Genomic DNA, 19,698 nt, shown 5'->3' with positions numbered 1-19,698 from the left:
TGTTCTTCCCGCTCAACCCGCTTCGTTTGAGAGTTGGCACTTAGACGCCGTTCCAAACGTCTGGACACGGAGTACCCTTAGGTGACCGTCGGGTGCCGTTTCAGCACAACCTTTTAGGCTGGAGGTACCAGATACCACGACTGACCACTCTGAGCATGGTCCCTGAGAGCAGCAACAGGCGAGTGGCCGCAGACACCGCTGGCGATGAACAACATGCCCCTCTCTAACACGGTTCGGAGCGTATGTTTTCGATGTCTGTGTCAGTTCTTACAGGGCCACGGACACATTAACTTGGTTTGACATCAACGGGTAGCCCATTAGAGTTGCGACCCATACCTTACTTCGCGACGCCGTGCACTCTTTCGCCGATGAACCGGCACAAGTGTCAGAGATATCGATGACCCTTTGCAATCTGACCCACTTGTTGCATCAACTATGTAAACGAGAGGCGAAAGATCAGCAGAGATGATACTGAGACGAGAGGAGATAGCAACAACGAGAAAGAGGGAAATCAAGCTCCCGCGATCAACCCGCGGTACCGATCTCGGAGGGCTTGTCACCGATGACCCCAGAGTTTGGGAGCACGTCGCGTCGCGCGCTGCGGTCCGAAAACTCTTGTTGCAGTATATAAGAAGGGCACTTGCACGATTCTGGAACAGCTGTAGCCCCCTCTTCGTTTCTTACACCTCGACGTTCTTTACCGACGCTCTTTAGTTGAGACGATGAAGTTCCTCGGTCTCTCCCTTCTTGCCTCTGTGGCGCTTGCGGCCCCGGCCCAGCTCGAGGCTCGTGGCAACTCCCAGCCCGAGAACTGCGACAACCCTGGCCGCGTGATCAGCATCATCCTCGACTCGTCTGGATCGACTGCCACCTCCGACCACGAGAAGCTCCGCATCGCCGGTGGCAAGGACCACGTCGACTACCTGACCTCCGCGTCCGAGGCGACCGACAAGAACAAGGCCGACACTGTCTCCGTCGTCTCCTTCGACTCCACGCCCAAGGTCGAGTACCCCCAGGGCGACGCCAACGAGCAGGCCAAGAAGGCTCTCGACGGCGTTGACAGCAGCGGTGGTACCAACATTGCCAAGGGCCTGACTGCTGGTATTGAGCAGGTCGCCGCCGCCAACCCCGGCAACCGCGGTGGCGTCATCATTTTCACCGACGGCCTGGACAGCAACACCGACGGTATTGTCAAGCAGATCAACAAGGCCAAGGAGGCGGGTATCCGTGTTTCTTGGGGCCACACCAACTCTCCCTACAAGGGCGGTGGCAGCGGCCTGATCGGTGGCATCCTCGGCGGCATCACCAACCTTATCACTGGCGGCCTCAACGCCATGTCGGGCGAGAGCGGCAAGCTCGACCAGCGCATCTCCGAGGCCGTCCTCGCCTCTGGCGGTACTGCTTCCATCATCTCGAACTCGCAGTCCCAGCGCGAGTTTGTCCAGCAGGTTATCAAGAACGGTCTCACCAACAACGACGGCAAGTGCGGCGGTAACGACATTGGCGAGTCGGGTGGTCCCCTCATCAACGACGTCACCACCCTCGGCCTCTGCTCGAAGAACGCCCAGGCCACCTTCACCTACTCGCCCAAGAGCCAGCACGAGCAGCTCACCTTCGCCATCAACCTTGTCTCCCAGAACAGCCCCGTCAACATCCAGGCCACCTACACCAACAAGGCTACCGGCCAGACGTCCACCGTCACTGTCAACAAGGGCCAGGCCTCCGGTGCTCTCCAGGGTGAGGCCAACCCCGGTGAGCAGGTCGAGGTTGTCATCAACACCTCGAACGCCGACTCCAACGCGTGCCAGTACTCTGTTACCCTCTCGGCCAAGCCTGGTGGCGAGCCCATCCCCATCCCTTCGTCGACTGCCAGGAGATGGAGGCGCTGACGGCGAACTGGCGCCCATACCGCTCGGTCGGCACGTTCTTCACTTGGGCCATGGCCGGCGAGAAGTGAGCTATTTTGCCGTGCGTCATCGTCACGATGTGGCATGGCGCTTAACATGATGACGAGACGGAGCAATATGAATGCCGTTCAGATAGCAGAGGCGATGATCACGCGGCAAGGCGATAAGCAGAGCTGGGTGAACGCATACCGAACAGGAGAGGTACTCTTCGTCGACTGCCACTCCCTCGACTCCTCCCCCCAACCCCCCTTCGACCTCGGTTCCTCCCCCGACCTCGTCTGCCACCCCTTCGACTCCTCCCCCCAACCCTCCCTCGACTTCGGTCCCTCCCCGTCGGCTTCGGAGTGCCCCCCTGCCCCCTCGGCTCAGACCGTTACCAACACCGTCACCCAGACTGCCACCGTCACCGGCCCTGCCCCCAGCAGCACCGTGTGCATCTGCAAGTGTGACGCCCCTGGCGCCAAGCCCATGCCCAAGTTCGAGCTCTAAGTCCTATAGAACAATCAGCTTGAATGGACACTACTTTCCCTTGAAGTTGAATTATAATTGCCCTCTATATGGCCTGGCCATACGCCAAGATTATGCAGAGATGAGCGGTTGCACCCATGCCTCGGCCACAGATAGCATTCATACTCGCCGTCAGAGAAGCAAAGCAGAGCTTGTGAAGTATGAGTGTGCCACGAACAACTGGGACAGCAGCGGCTCACCCCGGGCTCCTGCACACCTGACACACAACGGACACGTACGTAGCCGAGCATGAGCTAATTGTGTGGTAAGCATGGGCGGAACAGGCAATGTCGTGCGAAGCAGAGAAAGAGCGACGCAGGCAATTCAAGCAGAGAAGCTCAGGATCCACCGGATGCGTACTCGTTGATGGGTACCTGTCTGTGCCTGCGTGCCTGTCGATTTCAAGCCTCGCTTCTGGGCTTCCATCTTCGCTTCACAGCCTGCGACGCCTCGACGAAAGCCGTCAGCATTTCTACGGACAGTGGTAACCGCCGGTGCGCTGGGTTCGTAACGCTGTATTTCGGGCGGCTGCAGCTTGCCGCCAAGCAATTGAGGTGTGATGCTGGTCGCGGCGTTGCGGCGTCCGATGTCCGAGAGTCAACGGTTAATAGTGTGCAAGCAATGTAATTCTGCAAGAGCATAAGTCGACGACCGCTGTCGCTCTCACAGCTCGCGGTGAAGAGCTAAGTCTTCCATGTGTCCTAATGCAATGGGTTTCGCAACCTGCTGCCAAACGCAGAATAGATGTATTTGACCACCCAAGTTGCCCGCCTTGTCGATCCCCCAGCCTCTGCCCTGGCTTCGGAGACGGGGTGGAGGTGGTGCCCCGCGCGGGTTAGTCAACCATCGTCATCCGGCCCTTGGGCAACTCATCACGATGTTGCGGGTGCCTTCCTCGACGACCTCCGCATGCTCCTCCAGCGAGCACGACCTCTGACCACAGCAATGGCCTCAGTCCGAACAACTCGACGATCCGCACGAGTGGCGGCAGCGACCGCTAACGGGTTCGGCGCATCCGGAGCGCCGTTGCCCACTTCTGTCAAAGTTGAGGATAGCACCCCTACAACGCCGACGAAGCCGGCGAAGCGTCGCAAGGTGTCCGCATCAGATGCTTCTGCCAAAGAAGAAGCCGGCTCAACCCCAAAGAAGCCGAAGGCGGGAAAGAAGGATGGCACGATCCCGCCCCTGACGCGGCACACACCACCGCCGGCTGTTCACTTGCCCACGGCGCTCGCGCATCTCTCCGCCGCAGACCCGCGCTTCGCCAAGCTCTCGGAGCGCGTGCCGTGCAAGCCCTTCCTGGGGCCCGACGGACGCAATGGACACAAGGACGATCCGTTCCGCTCACTCGTCACGAGCATTATTGGGCAGCAGGTGTCGTGGATGGCGGCGCGGAGCATCACGAAGAGGTTCATCGAGTTCTTCTGCGGTCCGGTCGATGGAGAGGAGAGGGGAGACTGGCCATTCCCGACACCAGAACAGGTTGCAGCGTCAAACATTCTTGACCTGAAGGGCGTCGGCTTCAGCACACGCAAGTCCGAGTACGGTTAGTGTCACAGCTCGCGCCACCTTGATGGATAGCTGACTCCCAGTGATCGAGCTGGCCGGACACTTCGCCGCCGGCCGCCTCTCGACGGAGGCCCTCCTCACCGCACCGGACGAGGACGTTCTCGCTGCCCTGACGGCGGTCAGGGGTATTGGGAAGTGGACCGTAGACATGTTCCTAATCTTCACTCTGCGACGCGGCGATGTGCTGCCAGTCGGCGACTTGGGAGTTCAAAAAGGTCTTCTGCGCTGGGTACTCGCGGCTCACGGCGCACTGCCGCCTCCGAAGCTCTCCTCGACGCCACGCAAGTCGCTCCCCGCTACGCCTAGCAAGACGCCTGGCGAGCCCGCTGAACCCCAGTCACCAACAGCCTTGACACACACAACCTCAGTGGGAGCCATGGAGCCCCCAGCCACACCGGTCACCCCGAACAAACGGAGCCTGGAAGCAGCCAGTTCGAGCGCGACGTTGCTGAACGAGCCTGCAACGCCCACACCGGCGAATGGCCCCGCAGGTAGCAGTATCTTACCTGCTACGCCAGCACCGCCTCCCGTCACTCCCAGCGCGAGTACAAATCCCTCCCTGCCGCCTGCTGAGGACGACAGCCTGATCGCCGTTACGCCTGACTGGAGTTCCGAGCATGCGCTGAAGGCAGCGCCACTGCCACCAGGACTCGACATCAGCACGTTGCGATCCCGCCTCGCGGGCAAGAAAGCCAAGTGAGTACACGTGAGCGGTAATATGCACCGCGTTGTGCTGCAGGCCGAGCTGTGCGTTTGCTCCAGTGCACGGACGCGAGTGGGTCGGCGGACTAGCCTGTCCGCCGCTGAAGGTGACGTGTGACGCGATCGGCGGTTGGAACATGACACTGCCTTCACATGCCGTGGTTCACTCCATCTATCCGCCGCAATCGCTCGATGACGAGTGGAACGATGCTAACAGCAGGGGCGGCGTGTACCTCCTGCCCGAGGAGATGGAGGCGCTGACGGCGAACTGGCGCCCATACCGCTCGGTCGGCACGTTCTTCACTTGGGCCATGGCCGGCGAGAAGTGAGCTATTTTGCCGTGCGTCATCGTCACGATGTGGCATGGCGCTTAACATGATGACGAGACGGAGCAATATGAATGCCGTTCAGATAGCAGAGGCGATGATCACGCGGCAAGGCGATAAGCAGAGCTGGGTGAACGCATACCGAACAGGAGAGGTACTCTGGGAAGAAGAGGCGTCACGCTCTCGGCACTGAGACCAACCCTCGTCCAGGCGATGCTGAGCCGAGAGCGCCGAGATGTCCGAAGCACTTCAAAACATGTACAAGTAGCGTAAACCGTCTTGTAATGCAAGTCAACGCCAGATCGCGCGAGCCGTAGTTCCCAATCATTCAGATCGCAGAGTAGTGTTGCCCGCGATTGCGCGGCTACGCATGCGTTTCTCACTACCAGTACCAGCAAGCTGGCCGCTGAAGATCTGGCATCGCCAAGCGATGCGCAGTCAAGCCACCCCCGGGCTTGAATTCTGGAAACACGCTGCAACTGATCATTGATCGGTGGCGTCGAGTCGGGCGGCGTGGGCGGCGCGGGCGGCGAATGCTCCACACATGTACCATCGCACTCAGCACCTTCCTCATCGGTCCACATCGGTTCAGATCGTCAAGCTCGTCTGGCATCTAGATCCAGAAACCCGGTTTTCCGGGACTCCGGGCCGAAGACCGGCATCCAAATATATCCAAAAGGTATCCAAAGCCTCAAGGCGGCGTGGGAAGCGATGCATGCACGAGACTTCATTAGCGCCAGTTACGCTAGCGCCCGATGGAGAGGATCTGGACCGTGTCGGTAGCACTACGAGATCGCTCTTGAGAGCGGGGCATGTTGTTCCTCGCTCCTGCTCTATGCATGATACATGCCGTCCCACTCCACAGCGAGGCGTGCCTTTCGCATGCCGAGGGAATGCTGAGCTTCTCTCTCGTAGAGGCACCGCGTGTTGACATGATTCTTCTGAGCTGCTACTCAATGCAGTCGGTGGAGTGGGAATCGTCCAATGTTTGGTTCTCCACATTACTTCGGGAAACCCTCCGCAACAATGATTGAGTTCAGGATCATGTGGTGCATGTACATTGGCCGATCGAGGCATAAACAAGGACATTTCTACAGTTGGCGCGTGGCGTACGAGAGGGAGATGGCATGCAGGTCGTGTGTCTAGATACAATGTTCAGAGGCCGGTTCGCGCATCAGTGCTCGTGCTTGTCGAGGTCGAGCTTGCTGAGATCGATGCGTTCGTCGAAAGCGATGTGGCGCTCGACGAGCTTTGCGTGGCGATCGCACCGGAGGCGTTCTTAGCGCTTGGAGCAGAGTCCGCCGTTCGCGCAGTTAGATGGCGATACTAGCGCCTTGAGCTTCTGCGCTTCGTGCTGGGAGTCTTGACCGGCGTACGGGGGCTGTTGTTTTCATCGTCGCCGTGTCCGCCAGCGGCCGACGGCGAATCGAACATGTTCTTCATGTTGGCGACCTTGGCGCGCTCTTGGAGGCGGCCCATGTCGCGCTCGAGTGTGACGCGACGCGCCTTACGCAGTGCGTTGGACACTTGACCCGTGTGCATGGGCAGTGGGCTCGGTGCGTTCAGGCTGGGTGTGGAAGGGAGAGCCAGGTTGCGCGCAGTGAATGTGCTCGGAAGCTGGCTCTTGCGTGGTGTGGACAACTGGCCGTACTTTGACGGCGTCGTCGGCTCCTCGAACCCATCCTTCGAGGGCGTGCCAGGAATCGGAGGTAAGGACGAGCTGGCGTTCGTCTCGGAGAGCAAACGCACAACGTCCCGCTGCTTCTGGAGCTCGTCCGTCCACAGACGGATCTTGTCGCGCTGCTCCTCGATGATAGCCTTCTGCTGCACCACCACCTTGTCCAAGCGTTGCAGTTCTTCGGTGGCGTGGCTACGTTTCCAGCCCTCCACGTCCGGCGTCGACATGTCTCCGGTCCCGCGGAGAGCACCCAGTGCGGACGCACTCAGGCCGGAGGGAACCGATGAGACGCGGCGCAGGCCACGGCTGGAGTTGGCAGCCACCTTCGAGGGCGAGGTGCAAGCCTTCTCCAGGAGCTGCTGAGCGAGCTTGTCAGCGCGCGAGCGTTGGGCGTTGACGTCGCCCTTGGCAGCGTCGAGCTCGCCCTGTAAAGCACGGAGCTGAGCAGCACCCTCCTTCTCGATCTTGGAGAGAGCGGCCTTGGCGGCCGTGAGCTGTGTCGCGACGCCATCAAGCTCCTCGGTCTTGCTCGAGAGTTGTCCGCGGGCCTCCTCGAGCTCCTTCTTAAGGGCAGTGAGGTTGGCGACGAGGTCTCCGGCAGCCGACATGTGCTGCGCCTTGACCTCCACAAGCTCCTTGTCGGCAGTGTCACGCGCCTTCTTTTCCGCCTCCAGAGCTGCTGTTGCGGCGGCGTGCTCGTCCTGGCTGCTCTTGAGCGCGGCGGCAGCCTCCTCAGCGGCCTTGGTGCTGGCGTCGAGCTTAGATGAGACTTCGGCCAGCTTGCTCGACATTTCGTCCGCATTCGAGCTGGCCGCATCCTTCAGAGACTTGACCTGCGCCTCAGCCTCCTCGGCTGACTTTCTCTGCGCCTCAAGCGTTGCGGTCTGCTCAGCAAACTTGGTCTTCTCAGCTGCGACCTCGGCCCTGGCAGTGGCAAGCTCCTTCTCGAGCTCGGCCAGACGCTCTCTCTGCTTCTCAAGTTCAGCCTTGGTCTCCACATGAGCTGTAGCCTCCGTCTCGTGAGCCTTCTTCGAGGCTGCAAGGTCGGAAGTGAGGGTCCCAGCTCGAGTAACGACGACAGCATGCTCCTCAGAAAGCTTTGCGCGTTCTGCCTTTTCCTTCTCAAGCAAGCTCTTGTGCTCTTCGAGCTCTGCTTTGATGGACTCAGCCACACTGGCCCCGTCTCGGAGGGCAGCAATCTCCTCGGAAGCCTTGTCGAATTGCGTCGTCTTCTCAGCGAGCTCCTTTGTCGAGCCCTCGTGCTGAGCCGTCTTGGAAGCCAGCTCCTCCTTGACCTTTGCGAGAGAGGCGTTGGCAGCTTCGAGATCAGCTGTTGCTGTCTTCTTCGCCTCCTCGAGCTCAGCGGTAAGCTTCTCATGGGCCGCTTTGATCTTTCCAAGCTCGGTCGATGTTTTCTTATGCGAGTCCGCGGCTTCATCGAGCTCCTTCTTCAGTTGATCGTACTCGCCCTTGGTCGTGGCAAGCTGCTCGAATGTGCTCCCAAGCATCTCCTTGGCGTTCAAGAGCTCGCTCGAGACCTTCTCATGAGCCTCAGAAGCTGCACCAAGCTGGGCGGCGTGGTCGGCTTCCTTCTTCTCGTTCTCAGCCTTCAGCTCGGCCAGTTCGGTCGCAGTCTTGTCGGCCGACTCCTTAGCAGCAGAGTACTGCGCGATAGACGCTTCGTGGTCCTTCTGAGCCTTGACGAGAGTCTCCTTGAGCTTCGTCTCTGCTTGCTCCAGAGCTGTAATGCGCTCAACGTGCTTCTCGACCTGAGAGCGGTGGGAATCAACATCGGCCTTGGCGTCGGCGAGTTGCTTATCATGTCCAGCGACAAGCTTTTCCAGCTCAGTAGCTTTGGCGTCACGTTCGCCCTTGACAGCTTCAAGCTCGGCAGAGAGCTTGGCGAGCTGAGCAGCGTTTGCGGCGGAGAGATCAGAGTGCGACTTCTTGAGGTCGGCGACGCTAGTCTCGAGGGCTTCGACCTGCTTCGACTTCTCAGCCACGCTCTCCGTGAGCTCCGTCCGAGTCTTCTGCAGCTCGTCGAGCTGGTCCATGGCCTCCTTCAGCTGCTTCGCATGCTCGGCCTCCATGCGGTTCAGGCTCGCCTTCGTCTCCTCCAACTCAGATTCGACCTCCGGCAGCTTCTCAGCAAGAGGCTGCAACTCGGCAAGGCTATTGGCATGCTTCGAGATCGCTTCCTCCTTCGTGGCGATAGTGCGTCTCAGCGAGGCGATGGTGACGTCGTGGTCGAAGTTTCTCTCAGGGTCGAGTTTCTCAATCATGACCGAATGCTGAACGTCCTTGGGAGAAGGCTCATCCTGGAACTCCTGGAAGCGTTCCTCGGGAACCCTGATCATGGTCGAGACGGCACGGCGGTCCATGTGCTTGCTCGGGGTTCCCAGACCAATGCCTAGGTTCGCAGCCTGAGACGTGGATGTGAAGTCAGAGATACGAGGTCGCTTCTTCTTGGGCGGGGAGGCGGGAAGTCCAGTGCTGCTGCGGGGCAGCTCGCTGGTGAGAATCTCGCCATTGAGCTTCGAGATTTGCTGGGCCAGCTTGGCCTTGCGTGCTTCAAGCTCCGCGACCGACTCAGCGAGCTCACTAAGCTCGGTTGAGGAGGTGGAGGAATCCTTTTCGACCGCGCGCTGCTGACCGAGGTTCTCGAGCTGGCGCTTGAGCGACGCGATCTCCATGTCCTTCGCCCTGATGACGGCGCCCTCCGAAGACTGCAGCTAGGCACGTTAGTCCCGATTCCACGGCTGTGAGAACTCACAATGTTCTTCCTGGCCTTGGTTTCGACCTGAGAGCAGCGTCCGGCAAACTTCAACGTTTCCAAGGTCTCAGCACAGTGTGCCTCGTCGGCCGACATGGTGCAGATCACGCAAATGTTGGAATCTCCGCCCAGGACGTTCTCCAGGAGGTGGGTGAGCTTGGAGTTGCGGTAGGGGATGTGGCCGCGCTTGCCCTTCTCAGTGAGTTTGTGGACAACCTCACGCAGAGCGAAAAGACTTTGGTTGATGTGCTTGCCTTCGCCACGACGCTCGGCATCCGAGACTGCCTTCTCGGAACCGGCCAAGTCAATGAGGGACAGTCGCGAGACGCGAATGTCCTCCTCCCCGTCTCCTATACGAGGGCGTGACTCGATCGTGATCATGAACACAGCGTGTGATCGAGAAGAGCGCTCGTTCCAGTCTGTGGCACCGGTCTTGCGATTCTGGTTGCCCCGCTCCAGCAAGTCAACGACGTCCTGAGGGGTGGAAACGATGCCCTCCTCCAGAGGGTCGACGTAAACCTTGCCCTGCGAAGTTAGCGCTTACAATCGCCCGTACCTCACCTTGTCTGTACGAATCTGGGGTTGTACAGCATCGTCCCCATTGAACGGCCCCCGTCTGTTATTCAGAAGGTCACGAAGCGATTCGTTGTAGATCTCGATGTAGGAGACACGAAGCAGGAAAGCACGCTCGGTGTCCTGAAAGTCAGCCGAGCTCGTTTCAGGCCCCATCATACTCACGGCTGTGATGGCATCGAAGATGCCGTCCACCGCGCACGGAATAATGCCGAGCTCCGAGGGCGTTCCCGACTAATTGTTAGCGCCAGAACTTCGTGCACATGTGTCACTGGTGACTTACCATGGTGTAGGACTTTCCACTTCCAGTTTGTCCATAGCTTTGGGTCAGATACTGGGCAGGCTCAAAGCAACTCACGCAAAGACAGTGCTATTGAACCCAGCCATGGCCTTCTCAACCATCGGTGCCACCTTGTCTGCATACAGCTCCGGCGTTGTACGAGGGTACTGGTGCACGGTGTCTGCTGTTAGCTCTCACCAGTCGCGGGACGCTCACCGAAGGTGTAGGTGTACTCAGCGTCCCTCCCCGCTGCCTTTCCGCCTCGACGAACGATGTTGGGGTGGGCATCAGACAGAATCAAAGCATTGTCAGTGATCTCGTACGCCCTAGTAGAGAACCGAGAGTTGGTGGGCTTGATACTGCATTGTCAGATCTGGTCCCCTGCTGGTCACGCACCGCATACACACGACGACCTTGTCTTGGTTGACCATCGATGCTCTGGGTGCGACGGACTTCCTAGCCGACGTTACAGGAGCGGGGATAGCCACAGGTTTGCGTGGTGGTGTCGAGGACGGTGAGCCCGCGGCGTTGGCTAATCTGGCATTGAGCGGCTCCCGTTTCTTCATAGTTCTCGGAGTCGTCCCCTCGATGGCGTTGACGACCTTGCGCTTTGGTGTTGAAGGGCCCTCGACCTTAGCGGCGCCCTTCACTCGCGGCTTGATGTCTTCCTCTGCATCTTGGGCCTCTCCGTCTCTCTGACGCTTCAAAGAGACTCTTCGCGGAGTGGACGGCATCTGGACGGCCAGACTGTGCGGCTCTTCAAATTGACCAATGTCCAGGGTTTGTCGAGGGGCTTGATCGGATTCCGCAACGTTGGTTGCAAGGAGCGGATTCTTGTCGTTCGGCTTGCTGGATGTCGAGTGGTGAAAGGAGCAGAGGGATGATGGTGTGTTGATGTGAGATAAAGTTCAGTAATGTTTGGATGTTTGGTGGAAGTGTGTGAACCGGAGTTGTGTAAGGTGTGCTTCCGTTGTTGTTTTGTTGTTGTGGTTCATGACACACCAAGGAAACGCAGCCACGGTCACCCAGCCAGCCGCCCTGCCCTGGCGGAATGAGGGACCTGAAACGTGGTCCGCAGATCCCAGAACACCGCCCTTTTCCCACCTCATTTTCTGGACATTATCAGCGGGGCTCCAGGCCAAGGCCCATCACGCTCGGCAAGCGAGGGCGATCTCGATCACGTCCACGCCTCGGGAACCTTACGACGAACCTCCGGAAAGCAGTGAACGACAGCAACTTTTTTCACTCTCCGACGCAGGCGCAAGGTATTCGACCCCGGAAAGTGATCAGCATGATTCGACCCCCGACTAGCAGGTGCGTTTCGTCGCTTTGCGGGTAGCTGCTGACCATCTCACAGGCTGGTCCTTGCAGCCCGCCTCCACCGGCAGCCTGCACAGACCCTCCTGCTAAACAGGCGCTTCCATCCGTCCTCGACCAGAGGCGATGTTCCTCAGTGGCCTCAGCCGATTGTTCCTGAGCCTCCGGTTATGCCATCTGATGATCTGGACTCCAACTGCAAGCATGACAAGGACGGCAAGAAGGGCGGCAAGGATGAGAAGAAGCACGATTCTTGGTATCACGAATGGGCTCACAGCCCGAGCTTCCAGGCGGCCCTCACTACGGTTGTCGGTCTCGGTGCCGTGTTTGCCGGTGGTATTGGCTATCTCCAGTGGTACAAGGCCCATGTTCTCCGTCGTGTAGGTTCAAACCTTGGTGCAAGTTGCTGATGGACAGGTGGAAGGGGCATTTGCCGGAGGTTATGTGAGCATTGCGCGCACTGCTCCGGGGTATTGACATCTAGGATCCTGCACTGGAGCTCACCTCTGCGAAGTCGCCACAGTCTAGCCACATCGTTCGCCGCGAACAGAAGCTCATCGATTCCATCTTCAGGGGCGAGAAGGAGGGAGGTTACTATCTTGTGATCGGTCCCAAGGGCACGGGCAAGGGCACGATGATCCTCGAGTGAGTCGAAGGGAGGTGCGATGCTGACGGGAAGCGCGATGCGTTCTGTGCATGCGGAGGGAGCGTCGGTTTGCGAGGGTATGTGGGACTTGTGGAGTGCGGTTACTGACACTCAGCCCACCCCGATCTGGAGGTCTTCCGTCTGCGTCTCGGCAAGGCGCTCGACTTTGACTTCTTCGAGGACTGGCAGGGATCTCTGTTCTCGCGAGCTGACCCCCGGTCTGGAGGTCCTCAGCTGGATGTTGAGCGTGCGATGACTAAACTTGAGAAGGTGGCGATCAAGTACACCAAGAAGCACGGCCGACCCCTCGTCATGGCGTTTACCAGTGAGGACAGGTGATCATCTCCCGCTAACTCTCAGACATTCACCTTTTCCCCAACAACGAGGAGGGACACGCAATTCTGTACCAGCTCCAGCAGCGCGCTGAGGCCTGGGCTCAGGCTGTGAGCTCGCTGGGTCAGCATGTACTGACGTGACAGGGTATCATGACAATGGTGTTCACGACCGACGACTTCTGTAAGTTCAAATGATTTGTCACACAACTGACGACCAGGGTGTCTCGACAAGCTGAAGAAGAACGGTTCGCGCATGAGGATTCTCTCCGTTTACGACTTGTCGGCTACGGAGGCGATCAAGGCTCTCCGCCAGCTGCGCGCCTTCTACCTCTCTCTTCGGAATAACACGTCGGTCGACCAGGTCCAGATTGAGGATGACAACGTGCTTCGTCGTGTCTACGAAACCATTGGTGGACGAACAAGCTACATCACCCGTGTCGCGCGTGCCGGTGACATGATCAGTGAGCTACTAGGGAAGTGCCGCAGCTAATGTCCCAGAGGAGGCGGATGAGCTTGTTAAGATGGAGAAGGGCTGGCTTCTGTCAAAGTGCGTCCTGAGTGACAATGTCATGAAGCGCACACGCTGACGAAACCAGGATCGGTCTGATTCCAGAGATGGACGACGATGTCATGTAGGTTGACACCGACGTACGAAGAGCTTCGCTGACGATTCCTCAGGGACGAACAAAAGTAAACACCCGTCGTTTCATGTGTGAAGCGTGACAATTAAGCTAACCTGTTCCCAGGTGGTCGAGTTGCTCCTGGCTGCTTCTGCGGCATATGGCGCAGGAGGCTGCTCCCTTGAAGCACCTGAACCGCGAGATTGAGAAGCTCGAGGAGGACCCGGAGAAGAACCTCGACCTGGATGAGATCCACCTGACCCCAGCCCCTGCCGACGACAGGGCTTCCACTGCTCATGACTCGGACCGACCTGAGATCTCGGAGGAGGAGCTGAACACGGACATCGACCTGCCGCGTGTGACATATGACGATGCGCGACGACTCATGACGCGCACCGACTTCTTCGAGGGCTTGGACCACGACAATGTAAGTAGCACCTGTGGGAGTGGGCAACGTCGGCCCGTTGTGCTGCGGTCAGCGAGCGGTGCGTGCCGTGACGCGTGCCCTTGACCGGTCATGTCAACATGGCCATCACAGGCACAGTAAGCGCATCACCCCGCAGCGCAACACCATCACGCCGCGTTGAAACACTCGGAACAAACTTTGAGAAGGAAAAAGCGCGCTGACGCGGAACCTGTGCAGATCATCACGATTGACGTAAGCCTGAGATTTAGAGTTCAGTTCTTCGGCTCCACATTGGAGCGAGCGCTCTGCCTTGCGCGCTGCCTGCGCTTGGTCTGCGCGCCGCATGGCCGCACGACTAGGGCGGAGGCAGCGCATTCAGCGCATCCGTAGCGCTGCATTCAAGTCCTCGCTTGGATGTGTAGCGCAGGCGGTGTGAACTGTCCTCGTATCGCGCTAGCGAGACGCGCTGACCCTCACAGGTTCACCACGATGTGCGCCCCGACTCAATGATCATCCTGCGTGCGGCGCAGGAGGTCGTGTCGCAGCCAGGCTTCGATGAAATGCTGGATCAGACGCGCGATCGCGTCGACGAGATTGAAGGTATGTGTTTTGGATCGTGTTTTCTTATTTCAACGCCTCGTGATGGGCGCCGATGGGTCGCGCGGTGAATTGCGCGCAGCGCAGTGCGGTGTGTGCCCTGTCATCTTCCCTGTTCCATTGCGATCTGTGCCCCTTCACGCCCCTTTGCTGGTCATGTTTGGGGCCGGAGAATGCAAAGGGACCTGCGGGCATGCAAGCTGGGAACGGCTGCGTGCGCGGGTGTGGGAGCCACTGGCCACTGGGTCCGCAGGTGCGAGCCTGACAAGCCTCGACCGAGGCGACGATGTTCAGGTGATGGAGACATGGGACCGGGAGCATAACCGTCTTCTGTGAATTGGGCGAGCCGACGCGCGTGGAATCGAGACGCGCCTCTGCGTGATGGACACGCGTCTTGGCTCCCTGGCTTGTTCCCCTCCCTTTCTCTCCGAACGGCTCCTGGGCTGAGGAGCCGAACACCAGGGTTGGCCAGGGTGGGCCGGTTGGGGCAGGGCGCGCGCCCCTGGGTCCGGTACGCCCGAGGCTTAAGCTGGCTCAGACTTTCTCTCGTCTGATGCCTTCCTTTTGCCTCCAACAAGGCACGGGACACAACATTGCGCTCCGTTCCAACCAACCAGGCCCTAGCCTTCGGACCCTGGAAACGTGGCGTCTCATTACGAGGGATCCGAGGGACATGAGCCAAATCAGCCCAAATGAGCCAAATTCCTGCCGGATATGAGCCGACTGCGCGCGGTCCGCCAATCCTCCCTCCACCACTGCCACAACCACCACTCCTCCTCCTCACGACATCTCTTCTGCTTCTCTTCAACGCTTTGCATGCATGCTGACGTCTCTTCAGGTTTGCATAGACAGTCTGAGGTCCTTTTGAAGTCGAAATTCTCTGCGTTCCTTGGGAAGACGGACGATGGACGCACAAGAGTCGACTTCATCGGCTACGGCGACCATTACGTGCCCGTCGAGGAGGAGGACGGCGACGACGACGACAAGGGCAAGGACGACAAGCCCAAGAAGGACAAGGACAACGGCGAGAGCAAGCGCCTTGTCTGAGCCTGCCCTGTGTCTACTCGGTGTACGAGTTGCAGACTTTGCGATACTCGGACTCGGCGACGTGCAGGAGATAGTCGGGGCGGATGACGGGACCCATCATAGAACAATACACGGCCGAAAATGCATCTGCGGCTTCAGAGCGCCAACGCCATTCAACGGGCCACGCACCCGCTCCATGCCGCTGCATCACGTACATGACAGCGTTGATCGGTTGTGATGCTGTAATGTTCTGTTTTCGTTGCATCAAAATGTTACAACAGAGCAAATGCATCAAGCGATAAAGCATGAGACAGCGATGGCCATGTCAATCGCCAAGCATGGTTAGAGGAGCGGTGGAAGCGGGTCGTGCGGTGGCGGGCGATTGGCATAACAAGTTCAGGGCACTGATGGGCTTTGTGAACCCTGATTGCCCTGTGTCTCCCTATGACTCTCATCTGCTGTGCATTGTCGTATCGTGACAGGTTCAGGACCCGGACTGGCACAACAGGCAGGCTTAAGCAAAGCTTTAGGCAGGCAGGATTGGCGAGAGCGCGCGCATGCCTGAAGTTAGATTTCTCAAAGAATGTCTCCGCGGCACTTCGTTTGGCTCCAGAGTGTGAAGCATGACACGCTGCGTTGCCGTTAGGCCGAAGTGACCGTTGGCTGTGTAAGACATTGCATAATGCGACACATGAGTGTTTATTCCAGTAAGAGTAATATGCATGCACTGGAGGGCTGGTCAGTGGTGTGTGAACGACGATGGACGAGTCGGGAAGTCGGGAATGACACGCAGGAGGGGGGATGGACGCGCCAATCGCAGCTCGGATTTCATTCCCAGGGAGGGCAGGTGTCGGCAGGGAGTGACGGTATTGTGTGCTTGTGCGAGATTCTGAACGCCGTACGGTGGGGTGAGTGGGTGTCGCCTCGCGCCGGAGAAAGGAACACGACAAGGCTAAGTCTAATCCAGTGAGCGTGCTGAGCTGGGCTGAGCAGTGAGCCGTCGAGCGTTGCGCGGGTCCACTGGATAGGCCCACGACATTGCATTCTGAGCGCTGTGACCGCCGTTCCTGGCATTTTGCCCCTGGCGACCCTGCGTACCTGGGTCGGACTGTTGGGAGCGCTGGACGTTGTGCGCCCTTGGCCCGCGCGCCCCTCTGGGCTGCCGCCTGTCCGACCTGGGTGACCCTGCCATAGTCTCCCCTCTGCCCTTGCCCTGCCATTCATTTGCAGTGCGCCTGTCTTTTGCGTTAGCTCACCGTACGCACCTGCGCACCTCTGTGCAGACTCGCTGTCTCGCGCTCCTTAGCCCGTAGTGGTAGTCCAGGAGTCAAGTCATCTTCTTGATTCATCTTCATTATCCTTTCATCTGTCACCCCGTGTCTATCCCCCTCCCTTCCTCGCCTCCATCGAACAGAACGCAAACCACCTCGCGCTCCATTCCTTTCCTCTTCTTCTCCCATCCTCTTCCTCCTCCTCGCTGCAACACTCTCATCCACTGCAATCACACTTCTCCCACTTTGTAGCACCCCCGCATCTCCTGCATCTCTTCCCGCATCATCCACACAGCTCAACTCTTCAGTCATTCTTTTCCCCTACTCTCCTTTCCTGACCAAGCTCTTCCCCCTTCCACCAGTCATTCCCCTTCCTCCTGGCGTGTGCGCATAGGTGTCAATCCAGTCATCCATCCCTCCTGTCTACACACAACCTCGTTCACCTCAATGTCCACCCCGAGCTCCAAGCAGCACCACCACTTCAACGACGAGAACAAAACCCCCGCAAACTTAAAGCTTCACCACGACGCGACGAGGTCATCCTCCAAGCTTAACCACCTGTCGTCGACTAGCGCTGCGCAACAAACACCCGCTCGCCATCGCCAACCTTTAGCTCCTTTCGACAACATTTATTCGCGCTACAACGCTTCTACCCCGTCCAAAGGAACTCCAGTCACACCGGCATCGCGTATGAGGTCGAGCGGCACGCCCAAGGACGCGACTCCCGTCCGCCCTGTCGTCACCAAGGTCGACCCCGACGCGCGTGAACTTCCTCTTCCCAAGGGCCTCGCCTTTGCGCGTCCTGCCGCGTCGCTGCTGCCGCTCCCCACCCCGCCGCAGCATCGCCATGCATCCCCGCGCCATGGGTCGCCGTTCCACCACCCGCATCACTCGCACAGCATGCCTCCGCCGATGATGGCGCACCACTCGCCCCTCCCGCACCACATTCACTCCACGCCGTCGGCTCGGTCAGTGATGACATACGCTTCGTCCCCTATGACACACCTGCCCTCGACTCCCGACATGCACGCGTCGCCCTACCCTCCCGGACCCATCGAGCTGCACGACCTACTTGCTCCCGCTCGTTTCCCAGGCCCGCTCCCCCAAGCGTACCTCAACCAGGGTGAGATGCCTTCCAACGGCAGTGGAGGCGGCAACGACGACAATGCTGGCAACGACGAGGGCAGTGCGAACGCGCGCCGAACGCTTGTTTCGTGCAACCCCTGGGACTACCGACCCGAGGACCACGGCAAGAACAAGCCGCGTCGCCGCTTCTCGCCCGGTGAGCTCGACATGCTCGAAATTCTGTGGAGCATTTCGCACAACCCGCACAAGTGGCAGCGTCAGAAGCTTGCCAGGTGGTTTGGATGGTGAGTCACGAGCGTGCAAAAAATGGTACACACATGCGTTCGCGCGTCAGTCGGTTGACGCGGGGACGTGTGCGTACGATTGAATATGCACAGAGCATAATGAGGCGCTAACATTGTTCAGCACAACGCGCCACCTGACCGTGTGGTTCCAGAATCGTCGTCAGGATCTCAAAAAGGCTGAGACCCTCGTCCAGATGGCGGAGACCAACCCCGACACCGCTTCGCGTGCTCTCGCCGCCGTCCAGCGTGCGAACCGCGGCGACGCGTTCAAGTTCACCCCGGAGCAGCAGCAGGTCATGATGGACATTGTCAGCGATCGCCTCCTGCCCGAGATGTGGTTTGCGCAGCAAGCCTCCGGCTCGTCGCCGACGCCGAAGCGTTCGCCTTCGCCCATGGGTGCCACCCACATGCTCCCTGCCGAGCGCCGCCTCTACAACCAGGGTGGCCCGATGGCCATTGCTCCCAAGCCTCGACAGGAGCCGTACGCCATCAAGCCCCTTCGCCGAGGCTTCTCGCTCGACGATGTCTGCGCCGACCGCGAGCAGAGCATGAGCTACAAGCCACTTGCCCGTCCTCGCCCCCGTGTCGATGAGTACGAGCTCGACCAGATGCACAAGAACGACCCCCGCTACCGCGAGGCGTTAATCAACATGCTTCCGTCCGAGCTGTCGTCCGACGCGGTCGAGGCCCCCGAAGACGCCGAGGATGAAGAGTTTGCTGTCGACGAGGACTCGCCTACCCGCAAGCGCGCTCGTCATAACCCGAAGCCGCGACCCACCTTACCTTCTATCGGTTTGGGAAGGCCCGCCGGCGCCGGCCACAAGCCGCGTTCCAGCTTTGGACGCGCATCCAGCTCTGATGTTCTCGCCTGCTCGTCTCGCGCCCGCTTCCTCGCCAACAATGGCATGCCCGCTAACGGCGGACCTCAGCCTCCGCGAGCAGTCACCGACCCAGTTCCGTCTCGCGCTACGTCGGCTGGCCCCACCGCTGGTGGTGTGCCGCCCGTGCCTGAGCATAGCCGTGTCGCTGAGCCCGCCGAGGCTCAGAAGATGCGCAAGCTCTCGCGCCAGGGCTCATGGTCTCACCTGCCTACATTGAAGCATCGCGACTCATTCGACCGATCGCGCGCCGAGGCTACGATCGCTGAGGCTTCCTCGCCTGTCCCCAGTGCGACGCGCTCGCCGACTCCCACCGAGCCCGTCTCGCCGCGCACTGCCAACGGCAGCGAGGGCTCGCGCAAGACGTCCTCGTCGTCGGCTGCCGAGGCGTCCACGCCGCCTAGCGCGTCCGCCGCGGACAACAAGCCTCGCCTCCCGATCCCCGAGGGCCGCAACATTTACTCGTTCTCGACCGAGCTCGAGCCCGAGACGAAGCGCGGTGCGCAGGAGATGGACGAGAACGTCCTCACGGGCGCCCACGCGCTCATGTAGCTGTTCCGCGGGCGATGAGTGCACTCGCACAGCTTCAAAGCATGGAACGATCGCCTCGACCGCTTCACGCAACTGTGTAGAACACGGACAGTTGTGAGGCCGAGCGATCAAAAGTGGTATACGACAGGACGACATCTGGCCATATAGAAACGAACATCTACCCCATACCGACATTAATAAACGAGGATAATACTGTGACTTGGTTGGCCCGCACCGACTTGGGACCCGGAGGAGTCGAGGAAGAGAGAGAGAGAGGAAGGAGAACGACCCAATACCCCACCGACCGACCGAAGATACTACGACCCCCTCAGCAGCATTCGAGAGAGCGAGAGAGAGAGAGAGCATCTCGTACCCCACCTACCACC

General features: G+C 59.4%; 6 protein-coding genes across 6 annotated transcripts; 5 read left to right on the top strand and 1 right to left on the bottom strand.

Moving 5' to 3' along the window:
• Positions 1-722: 722 nt before the first annotated feature.
• Positions 723-1,889, top strand: A1Q1_06435 (uncharacterized protein; the record flags this gene model as incomplete). The annotated part of the gene is made up of 1 exon (XM_014321549.1): positions 723-1,889. The coding sequence occupies one exon, from the start codon at positions 723-725 to the stop codon at positions 1,887-1,889; it is 1,167 nt and encodes a 388-aa protein (XP_014177024.1).
• A 114-nt stretch (positions 1,890-2,003) lies between these two features.
• On the top strand, positions 2,004-2,396 carry A1Q1_06434 (uncharacterized protein; the record flags this gene model as incomplete). The annotated part of the gene is made up of 1 exon (XM_014321548.1): positions 2,004-2,396. The coding sequence occupies one exon, from the start codon at positions 2,004-2,006 to the stop codon at positions 2,394-2,396; it is 393 nt and encodes a 130-aa protein (XP_014177023.1).
• A 762-nt stretch (positions 2,397-3,158) lies between these two features.
• On the top strand, positions 3,159-5,014 carry A1Q1_06433 (DNA-3-methyladenine glycosidase; the record flags this gene model as incomplete). Its single annotated transcript, XM_014321547.1, has 3 exons — positions 3,159-3,960; positions 4,007-4,679; positions 4,723-5,014. 3 exons carry the CDS (start codon positions 3,159-3,161, stop codon positions 5,012-5,014), a joined length of 1,767 nt encoding a protein of 588 aa, XP_014177022.1.
• Positions 5,015-6,337: 1,323 nt separating this feature from the next.
• A1Q1_06432 (centromeric protein e (cenp-e protein)) lies at positions 6,338-11,424 on the bottom strand (the record flags this gene model as incomplete). The annotated part of the gene is made up of 9 exons (XM_014321546.1): positions 6,338-9,415; positions 9,463-9,981; positions 10,024-10,158; positions 10,201-10,269; positions 10,319-10,337; positions 10,394-10,451; positions 10,514-10,674; positions 10,712-11,164; positions 11,318-11,424. The coding sequence occupies 9 exons, from the start codon at positions 11,422-11,424 to the stop codon at positions 6,338-6,340; spliced, it is 4,599 nt and encodes a 1,532-aa protein (XP_014177021.1).
• A 182-nt stretch (positions 11,425-11,606) lies between these two features.
• A1Q1_06431 (uncharacterized protein) lies at positions 11,607-14,572 on the top strand (the record flags this gene model as incomplete). The annotated part of the gene is made up of 10 exons (XM_014321545.1): positions 11,607-11,629; positions 11,673-12,012; positions 12,117-12,222; positions 12,394-12,603; positions 12,832-13,074; positions 13,112-13,160; positions 13,210-13,245; positions 13,360-13,660; positions 14,119-14,239; positions 14,490-14,572. The coding sequence occupies 10 exons, from the start codon at positions 11,607-11,609 to the stop codon at positions 14,570-14,572; spliced, it is 1,512 nt and encodes a 503-aa protein (XP_014177020.1).
• A 2,408-nt stretch (positions 14,573-16,980) lies between these two features.
• On the top strand, positions 16,981-19,333 carry A1Q1_06430 (uncharacterized protein; the record flags this gene model as incomplete). Its single annotated transcript, XM_014321544.1, has 2 exons — positions 16,981-17,903; positions 18,025-19,333. The coding sequence occupies 2 exons, from the start codon at positions 16,981-16,983 to the stop codon at positions 19,331-19,333; spliced, it is 2,232 nt and encodes a 743-aa protein (XP_014177019.1).
• Positions 19,334-19,698: the final 365 nt, after the last annotated feature.

This window comes from Trichosporon asahii (genome assembly GCF_000293215.1).
Source record: "Trichosporon asahii var. asahii CBS 2479 unplaced genomic scaffold scaffold00075, whole genome shotgun sequence".
Taxonomy (NCBI): Eukaryota; Fungi; Basidiomycota; class Tremellomycetes; order Trichosporonales; family Trichosporonaceae; genus Trichosporon; species Trichosporon asahii.
Note: the sequence above shows the minus strand (reverse complement) of the source record. Positions and strands in the feature narration are given on the sequence as shown.